The sequence below is a fragment of the Hippopotamus amphibius genome, chromosome 2, assembly GCF_030028045.1.
Source record: "Hippopotamus amphibius kiboko isolate mHipAmp2 chromosome 2, mHipAmp2.hap2, whole genome shotgun sequence".
Lineage (NCBI taxonomy): Eukaryota > Metazoa > Chordata > Mammalia > Artiodactyla > Hippopotamidae > Hippopotamus > Hippopotamus amphibius.
In genome coordinates this window covers 195,918,801-195,939,559 of record NC_080187.1, presented here as the reverse complement: position 1 = coordinate 195,939,559, position 20,759 = coordinate 195,918,801, and the positions used below count along the sequence as shown (strand labels likewise).

The 20,759-nt window shown below is 33.9% G+C and overlaps 1 protein-coding gene across 1 annotated transcript in view; it reads left to right on the top strand.

The window, feature by feature from the left end:
• WDR72 (WD repeat domain 72) overlaps positions 1 to 20,759 on the top strand; it is a 203,053-nt gene that overhangs the window by 99,028 nt on the left and 83,266 nt on the right. The window contains exons 14-16 of the mRNA XM_057719816.1: positions 9,997 to 10,814; positions 13,357 to 13,448; positions 17,405 to 17,484. Of these exons, the coding sequence (XP_057575799.1) occupies positions 9,997 to 10,814; positions 13,357 to 13,448; positions 17,405 to 17,484 (990 nt within the window). The remainder of the gene's footprint in view (positions 1 to 9,996; positions 10,815 to 13,356; positions 13,449 to 17,404; positions 17,485 to 20,759) is intronic.

The window sequence follows — 20,759 nt, the reverse complement described above, 5'->3', positions numbered from 1 at the left end:
TATATTCCACTAAAGAGCTTAAAAAAAAAAAAAAAAGATTTGTTTAAACAATAAAAAAAAAAAAAGAAAAATCATCCTCATGCAAAAGTGATACCTTTTGGGGAGGTTCATTCTGAACCTCTATACAGATTACTAAGCTTTGTTTTCTTAGGAGCTATATTTTACATGCACAGTTCCCCAATTTTTATATAACATTAAATTATGTAATTAAAGTTGTAAGCCTGGGAAAGAAGGTTGAGAACAAAAAGGTGAAATTACTGATGAGCAAATATCATAGTTCCTGTGATTAGGATGCAGAAAGTAGAACGTAGCTTACCATCAGTCAGGATTGTAGAGCATGGGCTAATCTGCTGAGTTAGCTGTTACAAAGGTCGAAAAAAGAATTTTATTTTAAGCTTAAAAATAAAATGAAAATTATTAAAATATGATTTATATTATATTAAAATTGAGATTATGATTGCAATTATATACTAATTCTTAATGTGTTTTGTGTATTTTTTAATTAAATTGTATGGTACATAATATATTACCTTTTACTTTGAATTTCACATTGAATAATAAAAAGTTATTTTAGAAAAGCATTTAAAAGACAATTGTTTTCAGGCCTCTTTTATACACTTTATGTTATAAGATTTGCAATTTGAAACATCTGAATTAATTTTCCCTTCTTCAGTTGTTAACTGGTCTTCTCTGCTGGATTCTTATTAGTCAATGAAATTGGGTCTGACAGATCGTTCTGACCTCCCTATCTGGATTAAGCATAATCCTGCATTTTTAACAGTATTTGCTATTTACTTTGCAATTGGATTGCATTATTTGATAATCAGTCAAAGCCTGACTAATGGATGTTAGCAAGGGAGGAGTGTTTTCATTCTAATTTTATAAGTGATCAGCTCATTAGTAAATATTTTCATATAATGATGTCTTTTTCTTCCTTATACATCTCAGTGAATATGGCGTTTTGTAAAAGGAATGCTTTAGCTAATAAGGACCCTTTGTATATCTTAGAAATAATAAATAAAAAACATTATTCCATTCTTTGAAAAATTTAAGTTGATAGTATCATCTGAAGAATAGACAGAAAAACCAGACTTTAGAATCCTGATTTGGCTATTTACCAGATGGGTAACTTTGAACAAGCCACATTACTCCCCTGTCCCTCATTTTTCCTGTGTAAGGGGAAGGGATCAGATTGAATCACTTCTAAATTCTTCTTGCTCTAAGAAAACTAAATATCTAAAATATTTGTCAGTTATCATCTATGTGTTTTCTCACTTAGGATTTAAATGTTTGTATTAGGTATTATTGGGCAGAATCACAAGAGTGAGCAGAAGAGGGTAATTTTAAGCATCAGTTTTACCAAATACATTTTGTATTTATGGTAGGTTGGGCAGGTCAGATTCTTTTAAAACAGACTCAGTGGGGGATCCAATATGTTTTCAGGAAGAAGTTTTATCAGAACATGTTGTTAGACAGTGCATTTCCACCTTCAAAGACAGGAGGTAAAAACAGTCTTGTTTAACCATTTTGTCTTTCTGAATCAGAGAGAAAAGAAAGAGGCACAGGCTGAATACAGTAGGATGAAGAAAAAAATAAATGAATAGACTTTTATTTTTATAAAGATGTTAGACTTATACTTTCACACCTCTTACATTTTTTCCTCCAAATGCTTGGGTCTTTTTGGTTTTTTTTTTATATGTATACTGGGTTGTCGAGAGTTTGAATTTCGTGTTGTTGACTTTAGTTTTACTTGTCATTTATTCTGGGTTCTTGGCAGTAATAGAAGAATAATTTCTGCCCGCTGGCCCTCTGGGATTCTACCTGCAGACTTTCTGACTCAGTAGCTTTTCCCCAAATCTGTGTACTTCAGACAAAGAGCTCAGCTCTGTGTGCCTCTTTCTACTCCCCACCTGCTGTTTAGAGCATTCACATATTGATACATCAGTACCATTTTACTCCCCAGCCTCACAAAGTTCAGAGGTTGGAATGGGCCATTGTCCTTTAGTGCCTTGTCCTTCTTGCTGTCCTGATTGTAAGCCACACCTCCTCCCTTGCCTCAACCTGAACTTCAGAGAGTAAGACTAAACATGATGTGATGTTGGAGAAAATAGCAGCACCCTCCGATATAAGCAAAACCTGGACAGTACATTTTGGGGACATATCTGCCAAGCAGTTAGAGAGCATTCTATGAACAACTCGTGAACTAATAACTTAAAATTTATATTTAGCCCTCACATTTTTGCATTGACATAGACTGAATGAAATACCTTTGTATTTAATTACTTATTCTAGGCGTGTTTTTATTGTAACCAGACTGGTAAATGTTTCTAAAACATTCCTGATATAATAATGATTACCTGTACTTTATCATTCTAAAAGTAATATAATTACATTTATATTTTTACACATCATTCAGTCATGGTTTAGCAGGTCACTGTTAATAGAATTCTTGTCTGAGTAATATATTGTATATAGGTAACATATAAATATAAATAAGTTTAAGAATTACAATAACCTTTGCTACACATTATTAAAAATTATGTATTGCCCAAGTTATGATATGTTAAAACCCAGGAATTACTATTATAGGTATTTATTCTCATTCTGTGTTACTTATGTCCAAAACAATGGTAAATATTGTTTTTCAAGTCCTTTGGTGACAAAAATATACTCACTATTTCTTGAAAGATTTTAAAATGCTCCAACAATGATGTCAGGCTAGGATTATAATATTTAATCATTTTAGTACAATCAAATATAACAATGGTTTATACATATCATCCAACGGACTTGTTTCCAAATGAAAACCAACTTTGCTGTATGTTAAATAAATTTGGAATAACATTTATGATTTGAAAATATTATAAAGCATCCAGTTGTTCCTGAGGCTTAAGGTGATCATATTTAGGGACAGAAATTTGGGATTTTAGTTTACATCAGTGCAATGGGCCTATTGTGGTAGTATGGAGCTCAAAATAAGAAGATGAGACCAGACCAGGGAATGTGTATATTGCTAGAATCATTGCTATGATTTTTGACTGGCCCAGTAATTGAGGAGGTCTAGATGTTGTGTCCAGAGAATATGATAGTTTGGGGAAGTGGAAGTGCATGGGAGGGCGAAACCCCGTCTTCAGCCTGCTTCATTAAGCTCTAATTCAGAAGAAACCATGGCTATAATTTGTGAATAGGTGATTTCCTTGCTGAATACTCCTTCAAGGGTCATAACTGCTCATTGAGTAACTTTGAAACTCGACAGTTTGCAGGGCTTCAGTGTCATCTGGCTCCTGTCCTGTCTGTCTCATTCTATGATCCATTCCTGTATTCTACCCTGTAGACAAACTAAAATCTTCACAGTGCATGCTCCCTGCATATCTTCTCACTCCTCTTCCAGCCATTACTCTAGGGGGCTTCCCATTCTCTTCCCTTTGCCTGGAATACTTGGCTTCCCACTTTTCTTCAGTTTATTTCTCCTTCATCTTTCAGATCTCAGTTTGGTGTCACTTCCGCTTAGACTCCTACTTGTATCCTTCAGGCCGAGGTGTCTTCTTCAGAGTTTCCTGTATTTTTCCTTATCCTGCCCTCATCAAAACCATGTGGTTATTGCTTGGCACATGTCTCTCTGCCCTCTGAGTGTAAAGAGTGTGAGCTGCATCCTTGCAGGTGCTGGATCTTGTTCCGCATTGGGTGGATAGCTCCTTACACCATGTTCTACTTAGTAAATACTCAGCAAGGACCTCTTGAATGCTGAATGAAAGAAAACCAGGGATAAACCTACAGGATGGAACTAGGAGTGGTACCCTTCAAGAACATGAAGTAGCATCTCAATTAGGGAAGATGATACTCAATATTTTTAAGACTCTTGATATATATTACCATCATATTTTTGAAAAAGGTTAAGGACATCTAGATCATATCAGAGTTCAGTTTGAAATAAGCACTGAATGCTTTGGGATACTCTACTTTTTGTTTGTTACAAATTTGTGAAAATTTTAGCTAATTTAAGGGATCAAAACCAGTATGGTACATAAAATTTTATACTTGTTTCCTTTTTATAGGGACAGATGGTTTAAAAACTACTCCCCTCTGTGATATTTTTTTAATCTCCATTTCTCATTTTTTTCTCTTGAGATGAGTATATGGCTAATTAATTTTGTGAGTTCTTTAAATATCTAAAATATTAGGCTTTGATCATTTATGCTGTAATTGTTTTTCTTACACTTTTAAGTTTAATCTGATTAATGCACTTTTTTTTGGAGGTACATGTTAAAAACATTTAGATAGCCATATATATTATTAACATTTTCTTTGTCAATTTGTATTACTTTTTTAAAGGGGCTTTTGTTTAGTATGGTAAAATATAAATTTTCATAGGAGTTTTTAAAATAGATATAATCAAAAGGAGACATAAGAAATCTCTGCACTTTTGTAAAAACTCAAATTTTTCGTTTCAAATCTAGATATTTTCAGTCAACAATATATGTGAATTTCTTGCTGTGACATTATATATTTTATAAAGAATTCTTTTTAATATATATTTAATATTTTAATTTATCCCATAATATTTTAGCCAAATCTCTATTATGGGACATTGAGTTATTTTCAGCTTATCGATACAGAAGATTCTACAATGAACATTCTTTTTCATATAATTTTGTGCATCTTTGTAATTTTACCCCTGGATAAATTATTTTTAAAAGAATATCTGCATCCAAGGGTATATAATAATCATAGTTTAAGGTTATTGATACATTTTGCTAATTGCCTTCCATGAAAGAGATACCAGCTTACACCCATCATGCAGTGTGTGAGACTGCCCATTTTCTCACTCTGTTATCAAAACTGAGTATTTTAATTTTTAGTGTTCTTTACAAACCCAAATTCTATCTATTTGTGGGCTAATAGTCTGGCCATCAGTACTGATTAATTCTATAAAAATAGTGAATAAAGTATTTTAAAATTAATCCTTAAAAATAATACATATGTTAGTTAAAATGAAATTTAAGGAAGCGCTTAGAGGTAGAAAGCAAAATGAGAGCACAAATCCAGATAGGTAGAGAGAAAGCTGAAAGACCACTTGCTAATCTCTGGGTTCTCTCAGCTTGGGTTTTCATCGCTACACAGGTCATTAGAGGGAATGTCCAGGTTCAGTGTATTGGTGGGAAGTTGGGTTGGAGACCTTTGCACAAATCTTTATTCTCTAAGAGTTGTATATGCAATGAAAAAGGAACCAAGGTGAGGGATATATTCCACAAATGGAGATAATAGAGATATTTATTTGTTGGTTTTAGCCCAAGATGGATGGGGGAAAGTAGTTTTGCCTGAGAACTGATAACCCTAACCCAAACTTCACACAGACTGAGGGTTAGGATTCACATTATTTGCAAGGAATGAAAAACACTTAAGCTGAAATTTTTATTTAAGTAGGGACCTGTTGGTAGTACCCTGAGTGCCTGACAGTCAAAAACACAATTCCTCTCTTGAAGAATGCATCTTTAACCCATGTCTCAAAGGATTCTCACTGATAATGTTTCACACATACACACACACACTTATAAAACATATAAGGAAAGAGGAAAGCATCAGCAAAATAAAAAAGAGTCATATTCACAAGGATTTCAAAAACTGGAATTATAGATACAGCATGCAAAATAAGTATGCTTAAAAAATAAGAGTTTCATTTGACAAATTGGTCATTTTTTATAGTCAAAACTTCTAGAAATGAAAAATGTAAAAATCAAAATTAGAAAATCCATGGATAAGTTAAATGACACAGTAGAGGCAGGTGAGAAGAAAACTGGCAAATCAGAATAGAAATTCTGAAGTGATTGCCCAGCATGTGGCACAAAGAGACAAAGGGATGAAAAACATGAAAGGGGATAGAGTGACAAATATCTAATCAGAGTTCCATAAGGGATAATAGGATAGAGAGAGAAAATATTCAAAAACAAAAGTCTGAGAATTTTACAAAATTAATGAAGGATAGGAATACTCAGATACGATGTAAGATTGGGGGGAAACATTCACACCTAGAATCACTGTGATTCTACACAGAATATTAAAAACAACAAGATCTAAAAATCAGCAGAGAGAAGGGCCAGATGGAGTGACAGACTATCAGATGTCTGTGTGACATCTCAACCACATCAAAGGAAACCAGAAGACTGCAGAATAATGCCTTAAAAATGCTGCGAGAGAATAAGTTAAAATAGTATACTCAGCGAAACTATCTCCTAAGAAAAACATTATTCCATTGAGAGGATCAGCAAAGTCAAAGTTGATTCTTTGAAAAGAAAATAAAAATTGACACACTTCTAGTCAGAAAGAAACAAAAGCAACAAAAATAATATCAGAAATGAAAAAAAGACCCATAGTTATAGGAGTTACAGAAAGTTTAAAAATTATAGGCAAATAATATAAACATCATTTTGAACAATTATAGAACTATCAAAAGAAATTAAGTGCTGTCTAAAGAAGTGGGAGGTATAATCTGGAATTTGATAACATCCTCAAATTTATATAAAAGTGTAAAAGACCATAGGAAGAACAGGACAGGAGAAACTACCCAACCAGCTCTTAAAGTCTTTTTGTAAAGCTATTATACAATGGATTATTATGCAGTAATAGATAAATTGATTAATGTCCCAGGGAACAGAGATCAGTGAGAAAAGCACAAATTCACAAATAACATTGGAATAATTGGATGTCAAAATATTGAAAAACATGAAAATTATTCCCAACTGCAAACCAAATACACATATGAAAAAGTATTAAAGAATTAAAAAGTTGTGTGGAACTTTAAATTTGGGGGGAAAATCAGGTAGATAATTTTATATCTTCTGGATAGGGAAAGTTTTCATTTTTCTTTCTAAAGAAGACCCCAAAGTATAATTTTTTAAAGTAAATATTTTGTAAATTTGATAGCATTAAAATAGGAATTCAGTGTTCATCATAAAACACTATTAAAATTAGTGAAACAACAGGCCACAAATAGAGACAAGTATTTGGACCACATAACCAACAAAAGATTACTTCCAGAATGAATATATAACCCTAAAAATCAGTCAGAAAAAGACAAAAGAAAGTTTATGGAAACCATAGGTAGACACTTTATAGAACAAATGTGAAGGGCCAATGAAATATTGCAGTGATACTCAATTAATGGTAATAATTTTAAAAATGAAAATTAAAACTACAAGGGATACCAGTTTATATCCCCATATTGACAAAAATGAGATCCTGTGTTAATAAGGATGTGGAACATGGAAATTCTTTATGTGGAGCTACTGAGACTTGTAAATTGATACAATTATTTGGGAAAATAACTTGGGAAAATCTGAGTTGAAGATGTGCATATCCGACGAATTATCAGTGTCACTCTAGAAACTTATGCAAATGTGCAGAAGAAAGTCTTCACCAGAAGAATATTCACTGTGCCTTTTTTTCTTTTTGTAATAGTAAATCTTGAAGATAATTTAAATATCCACTTAAATGAATAAACTGTAGTTATCATATAGTATAATACTTGATAGCAGTAAAAATTAAAGAACTATAGTTGTAATCATCAACAGATCTCAACCTCAAAATTATAAAATTCAGCATAAATGAAGCAAATCAGGGAAAATTATAAACAGCATAATCATATTTTTATGAAAATTAAGAACACGCAGAATCAAATAGGTTAATGAGGAATAGATATTTAAGATTGGGACACTAAGTGAAGGCAAAGAAGTCATAAACATGAAATTCAGCATACTATTTAACCTCTGACAGTAGGCAGGGGTATAGAATCAGAGCAGGTTCTATTTTTTTAACCACGATGGGGGATGCATTGTTAGTATTTCTTTAACATTTATGTTACATTCTTTGTTTACAATAAAATGTGTAACATATAGAGAAAATAAACAGAACACAGAACAAAAATGTACAGCTCAATAAATTGTCACCAAGTGTGCACCTGTGTGATCACTACATACAGTAATAAAATATTCAGCTCCCCAGAAATTATGTCCTCCCTGCTCTTCAAATGTAATCACTATCCTTACAGATTTATCATCTATGAATGCTTCCTTAAACCCTATTGTTTTCTTTGCTTCTGTTTTTTTGTTTTTTGTTTTATTTTTCATTTGTTCTTTTTAAATTTAGCAGTTTATTTTGTGTCTGGTATCTTTGGTCAACATTATGCAGGTAGATTCATACATATTATACATGTTGTTAAATGTATATAGTTCTCTCATTTTCATTGTATATTTTTCCATGGCATGAATACATCACAGTGTCTCTATATCCATTCCACTGTTGATGGACATATAGGTTGTTTCTAGTTTGGGTTAATTGTGGATAATGATGCTATATAGTTTTGTCCATGTTTCTTAGTCTACAACATGGATAATCCTAAAAAGACTAAATGTATGGTTTATATATTACTTGTATGTATTAAACATTACAAAATAAAATAATACAAGAAACTCTCTTTGCTAAATTAATAGGTAGTGAATGGTATTATCTTGATTTTAATTTTAATTATCTTTAATTTTTTTAATTACCACTGGTGGTAAACATGCTTTATATTTTACTTTGAATGTTGTTATTTGTGAATGGCTATTGATGCTATTTGTCCATTTTTCAATCTATATAGTACTTTTTTGATTTGCAAATAATTATACTATCCCTTATCTTATTGGTGAAAAAAAATGTGCTTTATAAGGTTGTCCCCATTTTGTTTTTTTACTTAAAAAAATTTAATGGTTTTTAAAATTTTCTTTTTTTATATTTTTAAGTATATCATCACTGAAAATTTTCAAAAAACTAAATAAAAAAAAGTTTAATCTCCTCTTCCCAATTAACTGTTGTTAACTTTTTGCTAACTGTCCCTTGTGACTAAATACACATATATACATTTATATTACTATTATAGGGAATATATATAATGCATATTATGTTATATATTGATATATGAATGTGTTGATATATGTACATATGTATGTATTATATCAGTCTTTAAAAATATCTATATATCCATACACATATAGTTTTACAAAAAGGATATTTTTTCTGCCTAATAGAACACATTTTTTCCCAACAAATATAGTTGTACACCATCATTAAAACATATTTGAATGATATTCCAATGTATATATATATATCCTAATTGCTCATTCAACAAATATTTATAACACTGTATAGTACTAATAATACTGAGTAGTAGCATTATTTTATAGGCATTGGGAACAAAGGGATGCACAAAACTGCAGGGGTGGAATTTGAATGATATTGGGGAAAATATACAGTAAACAAATAAAATTTCATATAAGGTAATACTTAGTACTATGAAAAAAGCAAGGAAGAGGATAGAGAGTAATAGGTTAGCATGAGGGTGTAGGGTCCTCAAGGAAAGCCTCCTAAATGAGAAGGAACATAACTGAATTATGGGAGCCCACCATGCCAGTATTTAGGGGAAAATCATCTTAGAGAAAGAACAAATGCAAGTCCACAAGGTGAGCATTTAAAATAAAAAAGCAATTTGATACTGGTTCACATTTAGGTTACTTCCAATTATTAAAAATTTTAAACAAATTTGGAGAGACCATTTTGTTAAAAGACAAAATTCCTAAAAAACAAGTATTCTCACTATTCTTCTCCTTAATTTTCACACCCACTTTTCCCCTGTTGTATGTTTTCATAGCTATATTAATAAGAAGATATGAAAGTGTATCTGAAATGAAGTTAATCTGATGCCGTCTTACTCTAGAGGCCTAATTCATACTTTTTAGAGGAAAAAATGAAACTCTTAGGAAGGAAAAAAGTTTTCAAGAAAATTAGAATATAGAATGTTTGATTTAGAGGGGAATTTTTATAGCTAAGACAAAAAATTAAAATGCCTTGGGTTGTACTGTTACTTAATAATTTCTTTTTATGTCATTTTAATATCATGGAACCTTAATAAAATCACTTAAAAAATAAGAACTTTGACACATAAATTTTTAAAATCTCCCTTAGGTTGCTGATGCCAAACCTTTCTCAGGACCTTTTAATGTCTTGCCTGTGAAGACAAAATGGAGTAACATTGGCTTTCATATCCTTCTATTTGATCTGGAAAACCTTGTGGAACTTTTGCTGCCGACTCCGATCTGTGACGTTGACCCTTCCAATTCATTCTATGGCAGTGAGATCCTGAGAAGAGCCAAAAGCACAGTAGAGAAGAAAACACTGACACTGAAAAGGAATAAAACTGCCTGTGGTCCTCTCTCAGTAGAGGCACAAGCCAAGCCTGTTAGTGAAAGCCCAGGCCAAGGAGAAAATACCATCAAATTATCAGAAGAAAATGACAGCATTAAAAGGCAGAAGAAAATAAAGAGCTCCAAAAAGATGCATCCTAAGCAATCAAGAAAAGTAAATGTCAACCTCACGATAGACACAGCTAAATTGCTCCTATCTTGCCTTTTGCCATGGGGAGTTGATAAAGAATTAGACAATCTCTGCATTAAGCATCTCAATATTTTAAAGCTTCAGGGTCCTGTTTCTTTAGGACTTGCTTCAAATGAAGATCACTTCTCATTGATGCTGCCAGGTTGGGATTTATGCAATGCTGAAATGAAAAAAGACTATTCAAAAGTAAATTTATTTTCCCAAAGAGTTTTGGACTTGTCAAATAAATACACTTCCACCCTTCCAAATCAGGCTGGGAGGCCAAGAGAACTGGAAAATAATTCTGATACTTTGCAAGAGCCAAACACTATAGCTTACTTATTGAGCAAACTATTTTTAGTTAATAAGTTAGTTAACATGCCTTTAGAACTGGTGTGTGGAATTGACAGGTAAGACATGCTTAGAGATTTTGACTATTCTTATTTAGGACATTAAAAAAATTATCATTATTTGTTATATTTGTCTCTCTAGGCTCCCTCCTTCCTCCCTTTCCCCTCCCTTCCTCCCTGCCTTCCTTCCTTTAGATGAAGAGTAAATATGCAACATCTCCCTCAGCTCAAAACAATTTTAAGAAAATCTTCCTTTTAACTCTTTGAGATTAGAGAATAATTTGGGCAATAAATCTGTATGTTTTATATTTTATTCATCCAACAGATATCTATTGCTCTCATAATACGCCAGGAAATTCACAGTACTGGATGAATGATTCAATAGATAGGTAGATAGGTAGATAGATTCACATACACCTTGAAATCCATTATACTTGCTGTGAATTAAGTATGAACAAAAAACATTTAAGTAAATGCCTATGATGATATACTTCATATATCAGTAGGAAGGAAAAATTTGAAAATTTTATACCTCAGACCCCACTGTTTAATTTATACTTTGGCATATTAAAATAGAAGAGGTTATCATTAATTCGTTTATAGGAAGTACAGTTTAGTAATAATAGGTATCATTTTTTGAGTGTTCAATATCTGCTAATCACCATGTAAGCCCTTTACATACACGATTTCATGTGCACAGCAAAGCTGGGGTATGGGTACGATTATTTTGCTTATTGTATAGATGAGGATATTGAGGCTTATGGAGAGAAAGTATTAACGTCCAGATTAATTCAGAGCCTTACAAGCCTTTCAAGGCTGGACATCCATCTAATTCCAGAGCCTGACTGCTAAACTTGACACTGTGTTTACTTTCTCCTATTGCTAAAATTTAATACAGTTTTTTGTAATCTGATGTTAGAAGACTGGATTCAATTCACCAAGTACTTACTGAATATGTCTTTAGCACTAGCTCATAGAGGAAACAGAAATAATAAATATAAGTAAAATATAAATAAATTTATCATTTGGGTAGGAATTCATTCAATGATAAAGATAATGCACATGAAATAAGTAGAAAACACTGGAAGAACAAGGAGAAACATTTGTAGTATATTTGTAGTATATATTGTAAGTATTATAGGTGGTCAGAGTTAAGAGAATAATTAGTGTGAGAGGAAACCATCAGAAAGACTTTATACAAGATGTACTGTTTGAATTGCTTACTGCATGGTAGTGGTAAACAGTCCTTGATGTTTCTAGTCTTTGGTAAGAGCTCAGTTCAACAAATATCTGTGCTGGGTACTAGATAACAGAGTTCCTGCCTTCAGTGAACCTATAGTCTGATAGCAAATATATATGGATCATGTAGCTTCAGTATAAGCTTTCTTCCATTATAGTGCTTCTGTGCTATAGGGTTTTCCATTTTCTCTTTGGTGGCCCTAATAATGAGAAAACAGAGACTGCTGAATTCCCATGATTCATATACTTAATTTTCCTCTATTTTCTTTTCTGCTGTTCATTTAAAAATATATATATATACTTATATAATATATAATTTCATACTTATAATTTATATATATTATATATGTATTTTAGTTTCAGTTAGGCTTCTTGCACTTTTCTTTCTATTACTAAGGAAATTGAATAACACTTAAAGTATGATAAAAAAATTATACTCGGCCAAGCCTGAAAATCTGAGCATGGATCCTGGTTTTGTTGTTAAACTAGTCGTATGGCTTTGGACTAGTCACTTAGCCCCTCTGGGCCTTGCTTTCCTTATTTACAAAATGAGGTGAATGGAATAGGTGATCATCAATATTTTTCAAATTCTTAAAAACAAATTTTATTTGTTAACCTAATCATGATCCCACAAAGCAGATGAGGGACTTCGTTATTGTCGCCAGAGGTTTTCATTCTGAATTTGTTCCAGATACTGAATACAGGATGTAGAGGATGTATGTGGTGCCCTTTAAGGGCTTTCAGCATGCTTTCCATTAAATGAACTTAAAATCAGTGCCACACATTAGTTAATTCTTTACAAAATTCTCCATTAAAACAAATTATTGAACGGAGGTGTCAGGATTAAAGACTGCTTCCCTAAATAAAGCCACTTCAGATTTGATCTGCTGTTGGAGACTGTGTGCTTAACAACTGAGTGTGTGATGTAACTGAATTGTAAGGAAAGAGCTATCTGCCTATGAGAATATTTCTGGATAGTATCTGGAATTTCCTCTCATTGAATCACTGGACTAGGGTAAAGCCTGTCTTCATCAAGTCCTGGTGGTACCTGGGGATAATTCTTTGGCAGCTATGAACATATTAGGATTCAAAAATTTATTACATTAGCCACAAATTGCATGACCTAAAGTAGCAAGGCCCCTCCAGTGAAAGTAAGATGCACAATTCAATTGGGATTAGGGTTTTAGGTAAGGCAAAGTGGGGAAATAAAATTCACTGAAGAGAATAATGTCAAAGACATTATTCAATTAATGTGTTCAATTCCCAAATTTGTTAAAGTGGTCATGCAGTCATATCTTTAATTTATTTCTCAAAATATTTTTTATACATCTTTAATAATATCCTTTAAATCTTTTTTCAACAGTTCTTTCAAAATGGAGTCTGTGCATAACAAGATGAAAAGCCCTGGGAGTGATATTTTAAATATTTCAAGCTTCTACGGTTATTTACGAAATGGTAAAGGAGTTACAGAGAATAGTCTTATAATTTTTTTCTTCTTATAATTTTTTTCTTCTATGAAATAAAAGTGCTATGACTGGATAGCACCCTACAGTTTAGGATAAGAAGTGTGCATGTTTATTGTTTGATTCAGACTGCATTTCACATGGTTATAGTTTTATGTTCTGTATATTTGAAATATACGTGAAATTTTATTATTAAAATAAATCTTATAAGATGTGTAATGTGATGAATTTCATCAAATGATCTCTGAGATACCTAAAAGTCTGAAACTTTTCAGCAAAGGAAACATTTGAATATTAAATTAGGTCATATGTGATTTATGGGAAAGTTTACTGTATCAATATCTTTATTACCAAATAAGTGATTATTATATTAAGGAGTTTTATAGCTATTTCAGAAGATATAATGGTCCTTGAATTCTTCTGGGTAACAGTCTTGGTGTTTAGATTTTCTTCTGATGCCAAATGGCTAATTTATCTCCAAAACCTGCTTCTCCAAATTTTTGACATCTCAGTAAAAGGCAATCCAATCTTTCCAGTTATTCAGGCCAAGAACTTTAATGTTATTTTGACTTTCCCCTTTTTTCTTGCACCCCACATCCAATCTTTTAGTAATCATGTTGGTTCTACCTCCAGAATATACCCCAGATTCTGACTGCTTCTCTTCACCTACACAGCCAACCCCCTGGTGTGAGCCTTCATCCCCTCTTGCCTGGATACATAAGCCTCCTAACCACCCTGTCCTCCTGTTCTTGGTTCCTACACTCTATTTCCAACCAAACATCCAGAGTCATCTATTTGACACTGTCAGAACTCATGCTACTGCTTAAAACCTTTCAGTGGCTTCTGTTTCACTCTGAATAAAAGCTACAGTCCCTAGGATAGCTCATGAGGCCCTGTATAACCTGGCTGCTTTACCTATGTCATCACACACACACACACACACACACACACCCATCTGACACTCATCTCTTTGTACTCATCCCCTGCCTCACTCCTTCCAGCTTCTCTGGCCTTTTAACTCTTACCCAAACATAACAGGCAGGATTTAGGGTCTTTGCACTGATTGTTCCCTCTGCCTGGAATGCCCTTTCTCCAGATTCCTCATAAGTCAGTCTGCTGCTCCCCACCTCCATCCTCCATCCTTCAATTCCTGTTCAAATGCCATCTTATCAATGAATGTGCCCTCCCTTCTCCCCAGCACACCCTCCCCCTTTCCCTGTTTTATCATAATCCTTTTCACTATCTGACATGCTATATATATCTATTTTTCATTTTCCACCTACTTCCTGCTACTCAAATGTAAGCTCCAGGGAGGTTATTATTTTTTATGAAAGTTTTATTCACTGCTGTGTCCCCAGTTCCTAGAACAATGCCTGCAAGGAATTAAGCAAATACGTTTGGATTAATTGATGAATAGAAAATAGAACAATGGTTCTGGATAAACCACTGAGGTTCAAGATCCAGTTCTGCCACTTACTACTTGTGTAACTTTGGGTGTACGTTTTATTCCCTTAAAAGCTGTATTTACTGCATTTGTAAAATGGGAATAAGATTCCAGACTTGATGTGCATTTTGCTTCTAAAGTTGTGCAGTATATGATCAATACATTGGGATGACCTGAACAGCAGTACACAGTGGGCTATTGAAAAGAATATTCATTTGGGAGATCTTAAAGTGAAAGCTTATTAATAGCTTCCAATTATTAAGCCCCTAGTATGTCCAAAGAATTATGCCAATGACCTTACATATATTGCCTCAACTAATATATAAACCACACTGTGCAGTAGGAGGATCTATCTGTTTTACCCTCAGGAAAACTGGGGCTCAGAGAAGTTAGATGACTCATAGTCAACCAGCTGACAAGCTGATGGGCTAGGATTCCAGTCCAACTGCATCTGATTCCATACCCTTTGCTCTTTTCACTATGTCAGGCCACTTCTCATGTTTATGATTACAAGTCATGTTTCCTCTGTATGACCCAGTCTGGATTGCTGGCCTTCTCCTTAGGTAGTAGCTCTTATTAGGGTTATTTGCTCAAATTTTCATTTTTTATAATACTGAGAAAGAGACTAGAATTTAAGGTGTAATATAAGTGGTTTCTGCAGAGACTTAGGGATTTGTTAACCAGAGCCAAGGAGGCCCCAACTTTTCCTATGACTGTCCCAACCAAAGCAGCCTTAGCAACTAGTGTTATTACTGAACAATCTCCCTGATGTTAAAAGGTGGCATTTATAGCATTTGAAATTCAGTTAGCTACTAAGGAAACACGGTTTTATGTTTTAATAATCTGCAGGTGGGAGATGAAGGGAAAGGAGGGATTCACGTCATGATATTAATTCTATAAAGTCCAAGCCGGAGGAATAAAATAATACTCTGAGGTGCTCATTCTGAGGGTTTGACAGGAACCAAAACCACTTCCATCATCAGAAATGATGGCTAAGTAATATTGGTAAGCCTGGGATGTTTTCTTTTTATCTTTCCCCCTGAAGTTATAATTAATTCTTTAACTCACTGACATTGCCAAGAATTTGGCTCTCATTTCCATCTCATATTAAAATTTTAACATCACATTAAAGTGCGCTGTGAAGAACCCTGTGATGCCAGTAAGTAGTTACGGTTGAGACCGATACTTAGCTTTGATGGTGGAATCACAAGGTCAACAAAATGAGAGAGGGAGAAGGGAAAGATCAAAAGAAAATGCTCTGTTACCTGCTGTGCTCATGAAGAAATGGAAAATATGACTTCAAACTCATAGCATTCTATCACACTCATATGTTTTATGTACTGTTCTTGGCCATTTGGAATTCACATCTTAGGTTTTGTCAGGAAAAAATAATGATATTAATAATGTCAGAAGTTTCATATATATTTCTTTCATGTTCTCAGTTTACATTATATCAATACCTTCTGTTACATTTCCCTTGACCACTATTGTGAGATACACACACACACACATACCTATTAATATATAAAATGGTAATTCAGTGAAAAGCATCTTGGACGGATACTAATTTAAATAGTTGATCTGGGATTTCAAACATACATTAATACATTAATTTAAATAGACAATTGTAGCAATTTTAATCCAATGCAAGCCTGCATCACTCTTCCTTATCTCACTCCTGGATTTGGCACCTAGATAATATACTTTAGCCATCAGAAAGCCTTAACTCATTGATTTTTTTTCATTTGGATGATAATATGTTCATTTTCAATTAATGAAAAGGCACTTATTAAGTGCTTTTTTGTGTAGGGGACTGTCGGACACTCTATGGATCAATTTAAATAAACCAAGCCATAGCTCTTAAAATTTCACACTGAACATTAGGGCAAATAGATAGAAAGGACATTCAAAAGGGCAAACTTAAAAGAAACAATACATAACAAAATGAGTCAAATTAAAACATAAGTGCTATACCTATTGATCAGAGTAGTATAGCTGGGTAAGGACAAATCAAAGGAAGTCTTTTATAGGATTTTCTGTGTGATAGATACTGATTCATGGCAAGGTGGAGCTTCAGGAATTATTTGTATAAGGAAGGAGTTGTAAAATTCAGTTATCTTTTTTAGGGAGGAATGTTAGTCATTGCATTTTGTTGGCAAAAAGGTACAAAAATGGGTTTAAGGTATAAAGATAAATTTGATTTTATGTGAATGGGTATTAGTATAATTGTTAGAAATACACACACACACACACACACATATATAAGATAATTAATATTTCTTGACTCTGGCTATATATGAAAATCATCTGAGGTACTTTAAAAAATTATTAATGCCTGTCCCACCCTCACCCTGGGACCTATTAAATAAGAATCACTGGAAGATTGAACCTGGATATTGGTGTTTGAGGGGGGAAAAAAAGGCTCCCTTGGTGATTCTAATGTGCAGGTAGGGTTGAAGATCATTGGGCTGCATCCATGTTTAATGTGTTCTATATATTTCTAGGTAAGAGTGAATCCCATCAACCTGAAGCTGACGTTTCACTTTTGAAGCTAATTTCCTGTTGGAGAGACCAGTCTGTCCAGGTATGATACGGTTCATGTTCTTGAAGTTATTGGAAGAGTTCCTTGTTGCTGTGGTTCATTCATACTCCCCTTTACCTGAGAGTACAAGTAAGTAGGTACTCTTGTCCTTGCATGTTCTCTTCCAGGGTATTTCATTTAATAGGACTAATGCAGAGACTAATAATGAGGGAAAAGTGGAAAACAACATGCAAGTATGCACCAAGTTAGGGGGCATGAATAGAGGGGGCTGAGGAAGGGATGTTTATGTTGTTACAGGTAACTTATTGCCCACTGAGGTTTCAGGTGGTGGCAGAAATGTCTATTATTCGATTTCAAAATTTGATATAAAGGTCCCTAGGATGGAGAATTTGGTAGGTATAATTAGAAATCATTTTTCTATCCTTTTCACCTGTGAGCTGATTTAAAGAGCTAGTTTCCTCAATGTCCAATTTAAGTCTTTCTTCTTCTTTCAAGGATTTTTTTGTGGACAGCTGTGTACATTGTACAATAAATATCTGGGCATTGATTAGATGATATTTATTGGAACTTTATTCTTCCTGGGCTTGATAAATGTCAAATTTGTAAGACAAGAATAGCAACAACTCCAATTACAAATGGTTATATTTGGTTACAGGAAAATAAAGTCAACTCAGAACAAATTAAGGGGGTTGATACCATAAAACTGAGTAAACACAGCTGGGATAGTTACTGAAGCCACGGCCTACATGATTCACCCCTCGCCAAACCTCTTCCCTCGTCCCTCTCCCTCATTCTCACTGGCCACAGTGATCTGCTTATTATTTCCAGAATATGCAAAGCTCATTTCCACCTTAGGACCTCACTGTTCTCTCAGGCTGGAATCCTCATTTTCTCTATTCATCATTTGGGTCTTTGCTCAAAAGCCAACTCCTCAGCAAAGTCTTCCCTGATTGCTCCATCTAATATTGTCACCATACCTTCTCTCCCCCGATGCTTCAGTCACCATCAAATTATTCAGTTTTATTTCCTTTGCTGTGTTTGCTTTTAATGGAGATTATACCATTTGCTTTTTGTGCTTGCTTATCTGCTGTCTTCTCACTGTTGCAGAAGCTGGCTGAGAGCAGGGACTTTTTCTGTCTCACTCACCCCTTTCACCAATGCCCCAGAGAAGCATCAGTGACAGTAGCCAGTCAATAAATATTTAATAATGACTGAATAGTTATGCAAAAACCTCTGTGGTAATCAGATAAACATTAGTATATGCTGACTTTCCCAGCATATTTACAATCACCCTAAAAGAGTCTATATTTTTATTTTTAATATTTATTTATTTATTTGGTTGTGCTGGGTCTTAGTTATGGCTCAAGGGCTTCTTAGTTGCGGCTCTCCGGTTCCTTAGTTGTGGCATGTGAACTCTTAGTTGCGGCATGCATGTGGGATCTAGTTCTCTGACCAGAGAGGGAACTCAGGCCCCCCACGCTGGGAGCTTGGAGTCTTAACCACTGCTCCACCAGGGAAGTCCCAAAAGAGTCTCTATTAAAGGTGGGATTTTTTTCTTCCACCAGTAGCCAAAGAATTTCTCAACAGGGAAAAAAAAATTCTTAAGGAAAAAAGAATTCAATAGAATATTTCTCCTGAATTACTCTAATTAAAGATCTTTTGTGGTTGTTCGTTTGACCTTCAAATAAATTTTAATGTGGTTTGGATATGTTTGGACTAATGGACCTTAAGTTTCTATGATTCTATGACCTTGTGTAAAATGCTGGCATCAGGACAAATATTACCAGAGCATTTATTACTCTGTATGACGTTTAAGCTTCGAAGTTCTCCCGTTTCTGCCACTAACCTGACTCTGGAAGATAGGTTTAACTGGTTGATTGCTTATTTTCCTCATGCATAAAGTGGGAATGAGAATTCCTGGGCCCTTCAGGGAAAACAGAGGCTCTCGGAAGTATGCATATAAACGCTTTATTAACCAATCCTCAAATTCCTTATAAAGCTGTTCATTTAAGCAGTTAGTCAAATCATGTTAACTTGAATCTGCTTTTTAATGTATTTTAGGAACACTAGGTGGTAATGGAATGATTTTGTAAAACAGAGCAAAATCCTGCTTCAGAAATTGAAGGGGGAGTACCTTTAAGGGAATGGGTAAGGATAAATTAATTTTGCAGATGAATGAGTTTGTCTGGAGATTGTCTTTTTTGTTTCTCACATATGAAATATACCCAATGTAGAAATAAATATCGGAAAAGAAACAGCAAGTTTTGGGGTTGCTAACTTGCATGTTTCTGAAGCAGCACTGAAGTTCTTTGGATTTTATAATCTAACACGAGTGGGTGAAACCATGACATCCAGGCCTCCTGAGAGAAGTATTGCTTTTCCGAAGGAGATGATGCAAAGACATGAAAGGCTAGTGTGAGCCTGAGTGTTGGGAACATGCTTTTATACCAGAAAAATCTGGTCATTGAAACCACCAGCAGGCCACGGGGGCTCTTAAGAGTCTTTATAAATGCTCTGTACTATTCTACAATACTTTGCTGTTTCAAGGTGTTGGTGGAAAACCATTAACGTTTTTAGCTTGCTATGGCATAGTAATACTTCTAGTAACAAGTATATGACACAGAGGTGGCTGTCTTTCCCCAGCCAATGAATTTTTAAACCTTATTTTAAATCTGCACATTCCTTCATGAGAGTGTAATACTTTGCATATCTGTCTTGTCAGGCAAACTGTATATTCATTTGGAAGACAGCTTTATAGCCATAGTGCTTTCAATTCTAGCTCATTCTTAACATCACAAAGTTATATAAAATAAGGTCTACAGATTTTATATTTTGTTGGGAAAAATTCTATGCCTACTACCTATCAAAAATTTTATCTGCTATATTTATATGCTAGAGACACTTAAGTATTGACAGACAGAAACCATCGTTAAATTTTACTTTCCATGGTGTATGATTTTAAAGTATACAAAATCTATTTCAATTCCATTAGCATGGTTTTAGTACCCACTGTATACCAGATACTATAACACTGTTATATGCTTATATAAGCTGTACCTTTTCTCTGAGTATTGATTTCACACTGAGCACAAGGCATATATTTTGAGTTTGTTTCTAGTTAGGTATGTGCCATTCTGTATTCATTTTTAACTTTTGTGGCTCTGAGTATCCTGCTCATTGTGGTTAATATGTTTTATTCTGCTGTTTCTGCTTCATCTTGTTTTTTTTTTTTTTTTTTTAATTGCTTTTTTTTTTTTTTTATTTATTTTTATTTTTTTGTGGCACACGGGCTTAGTTGCTCCGCGGCATGTGGGATC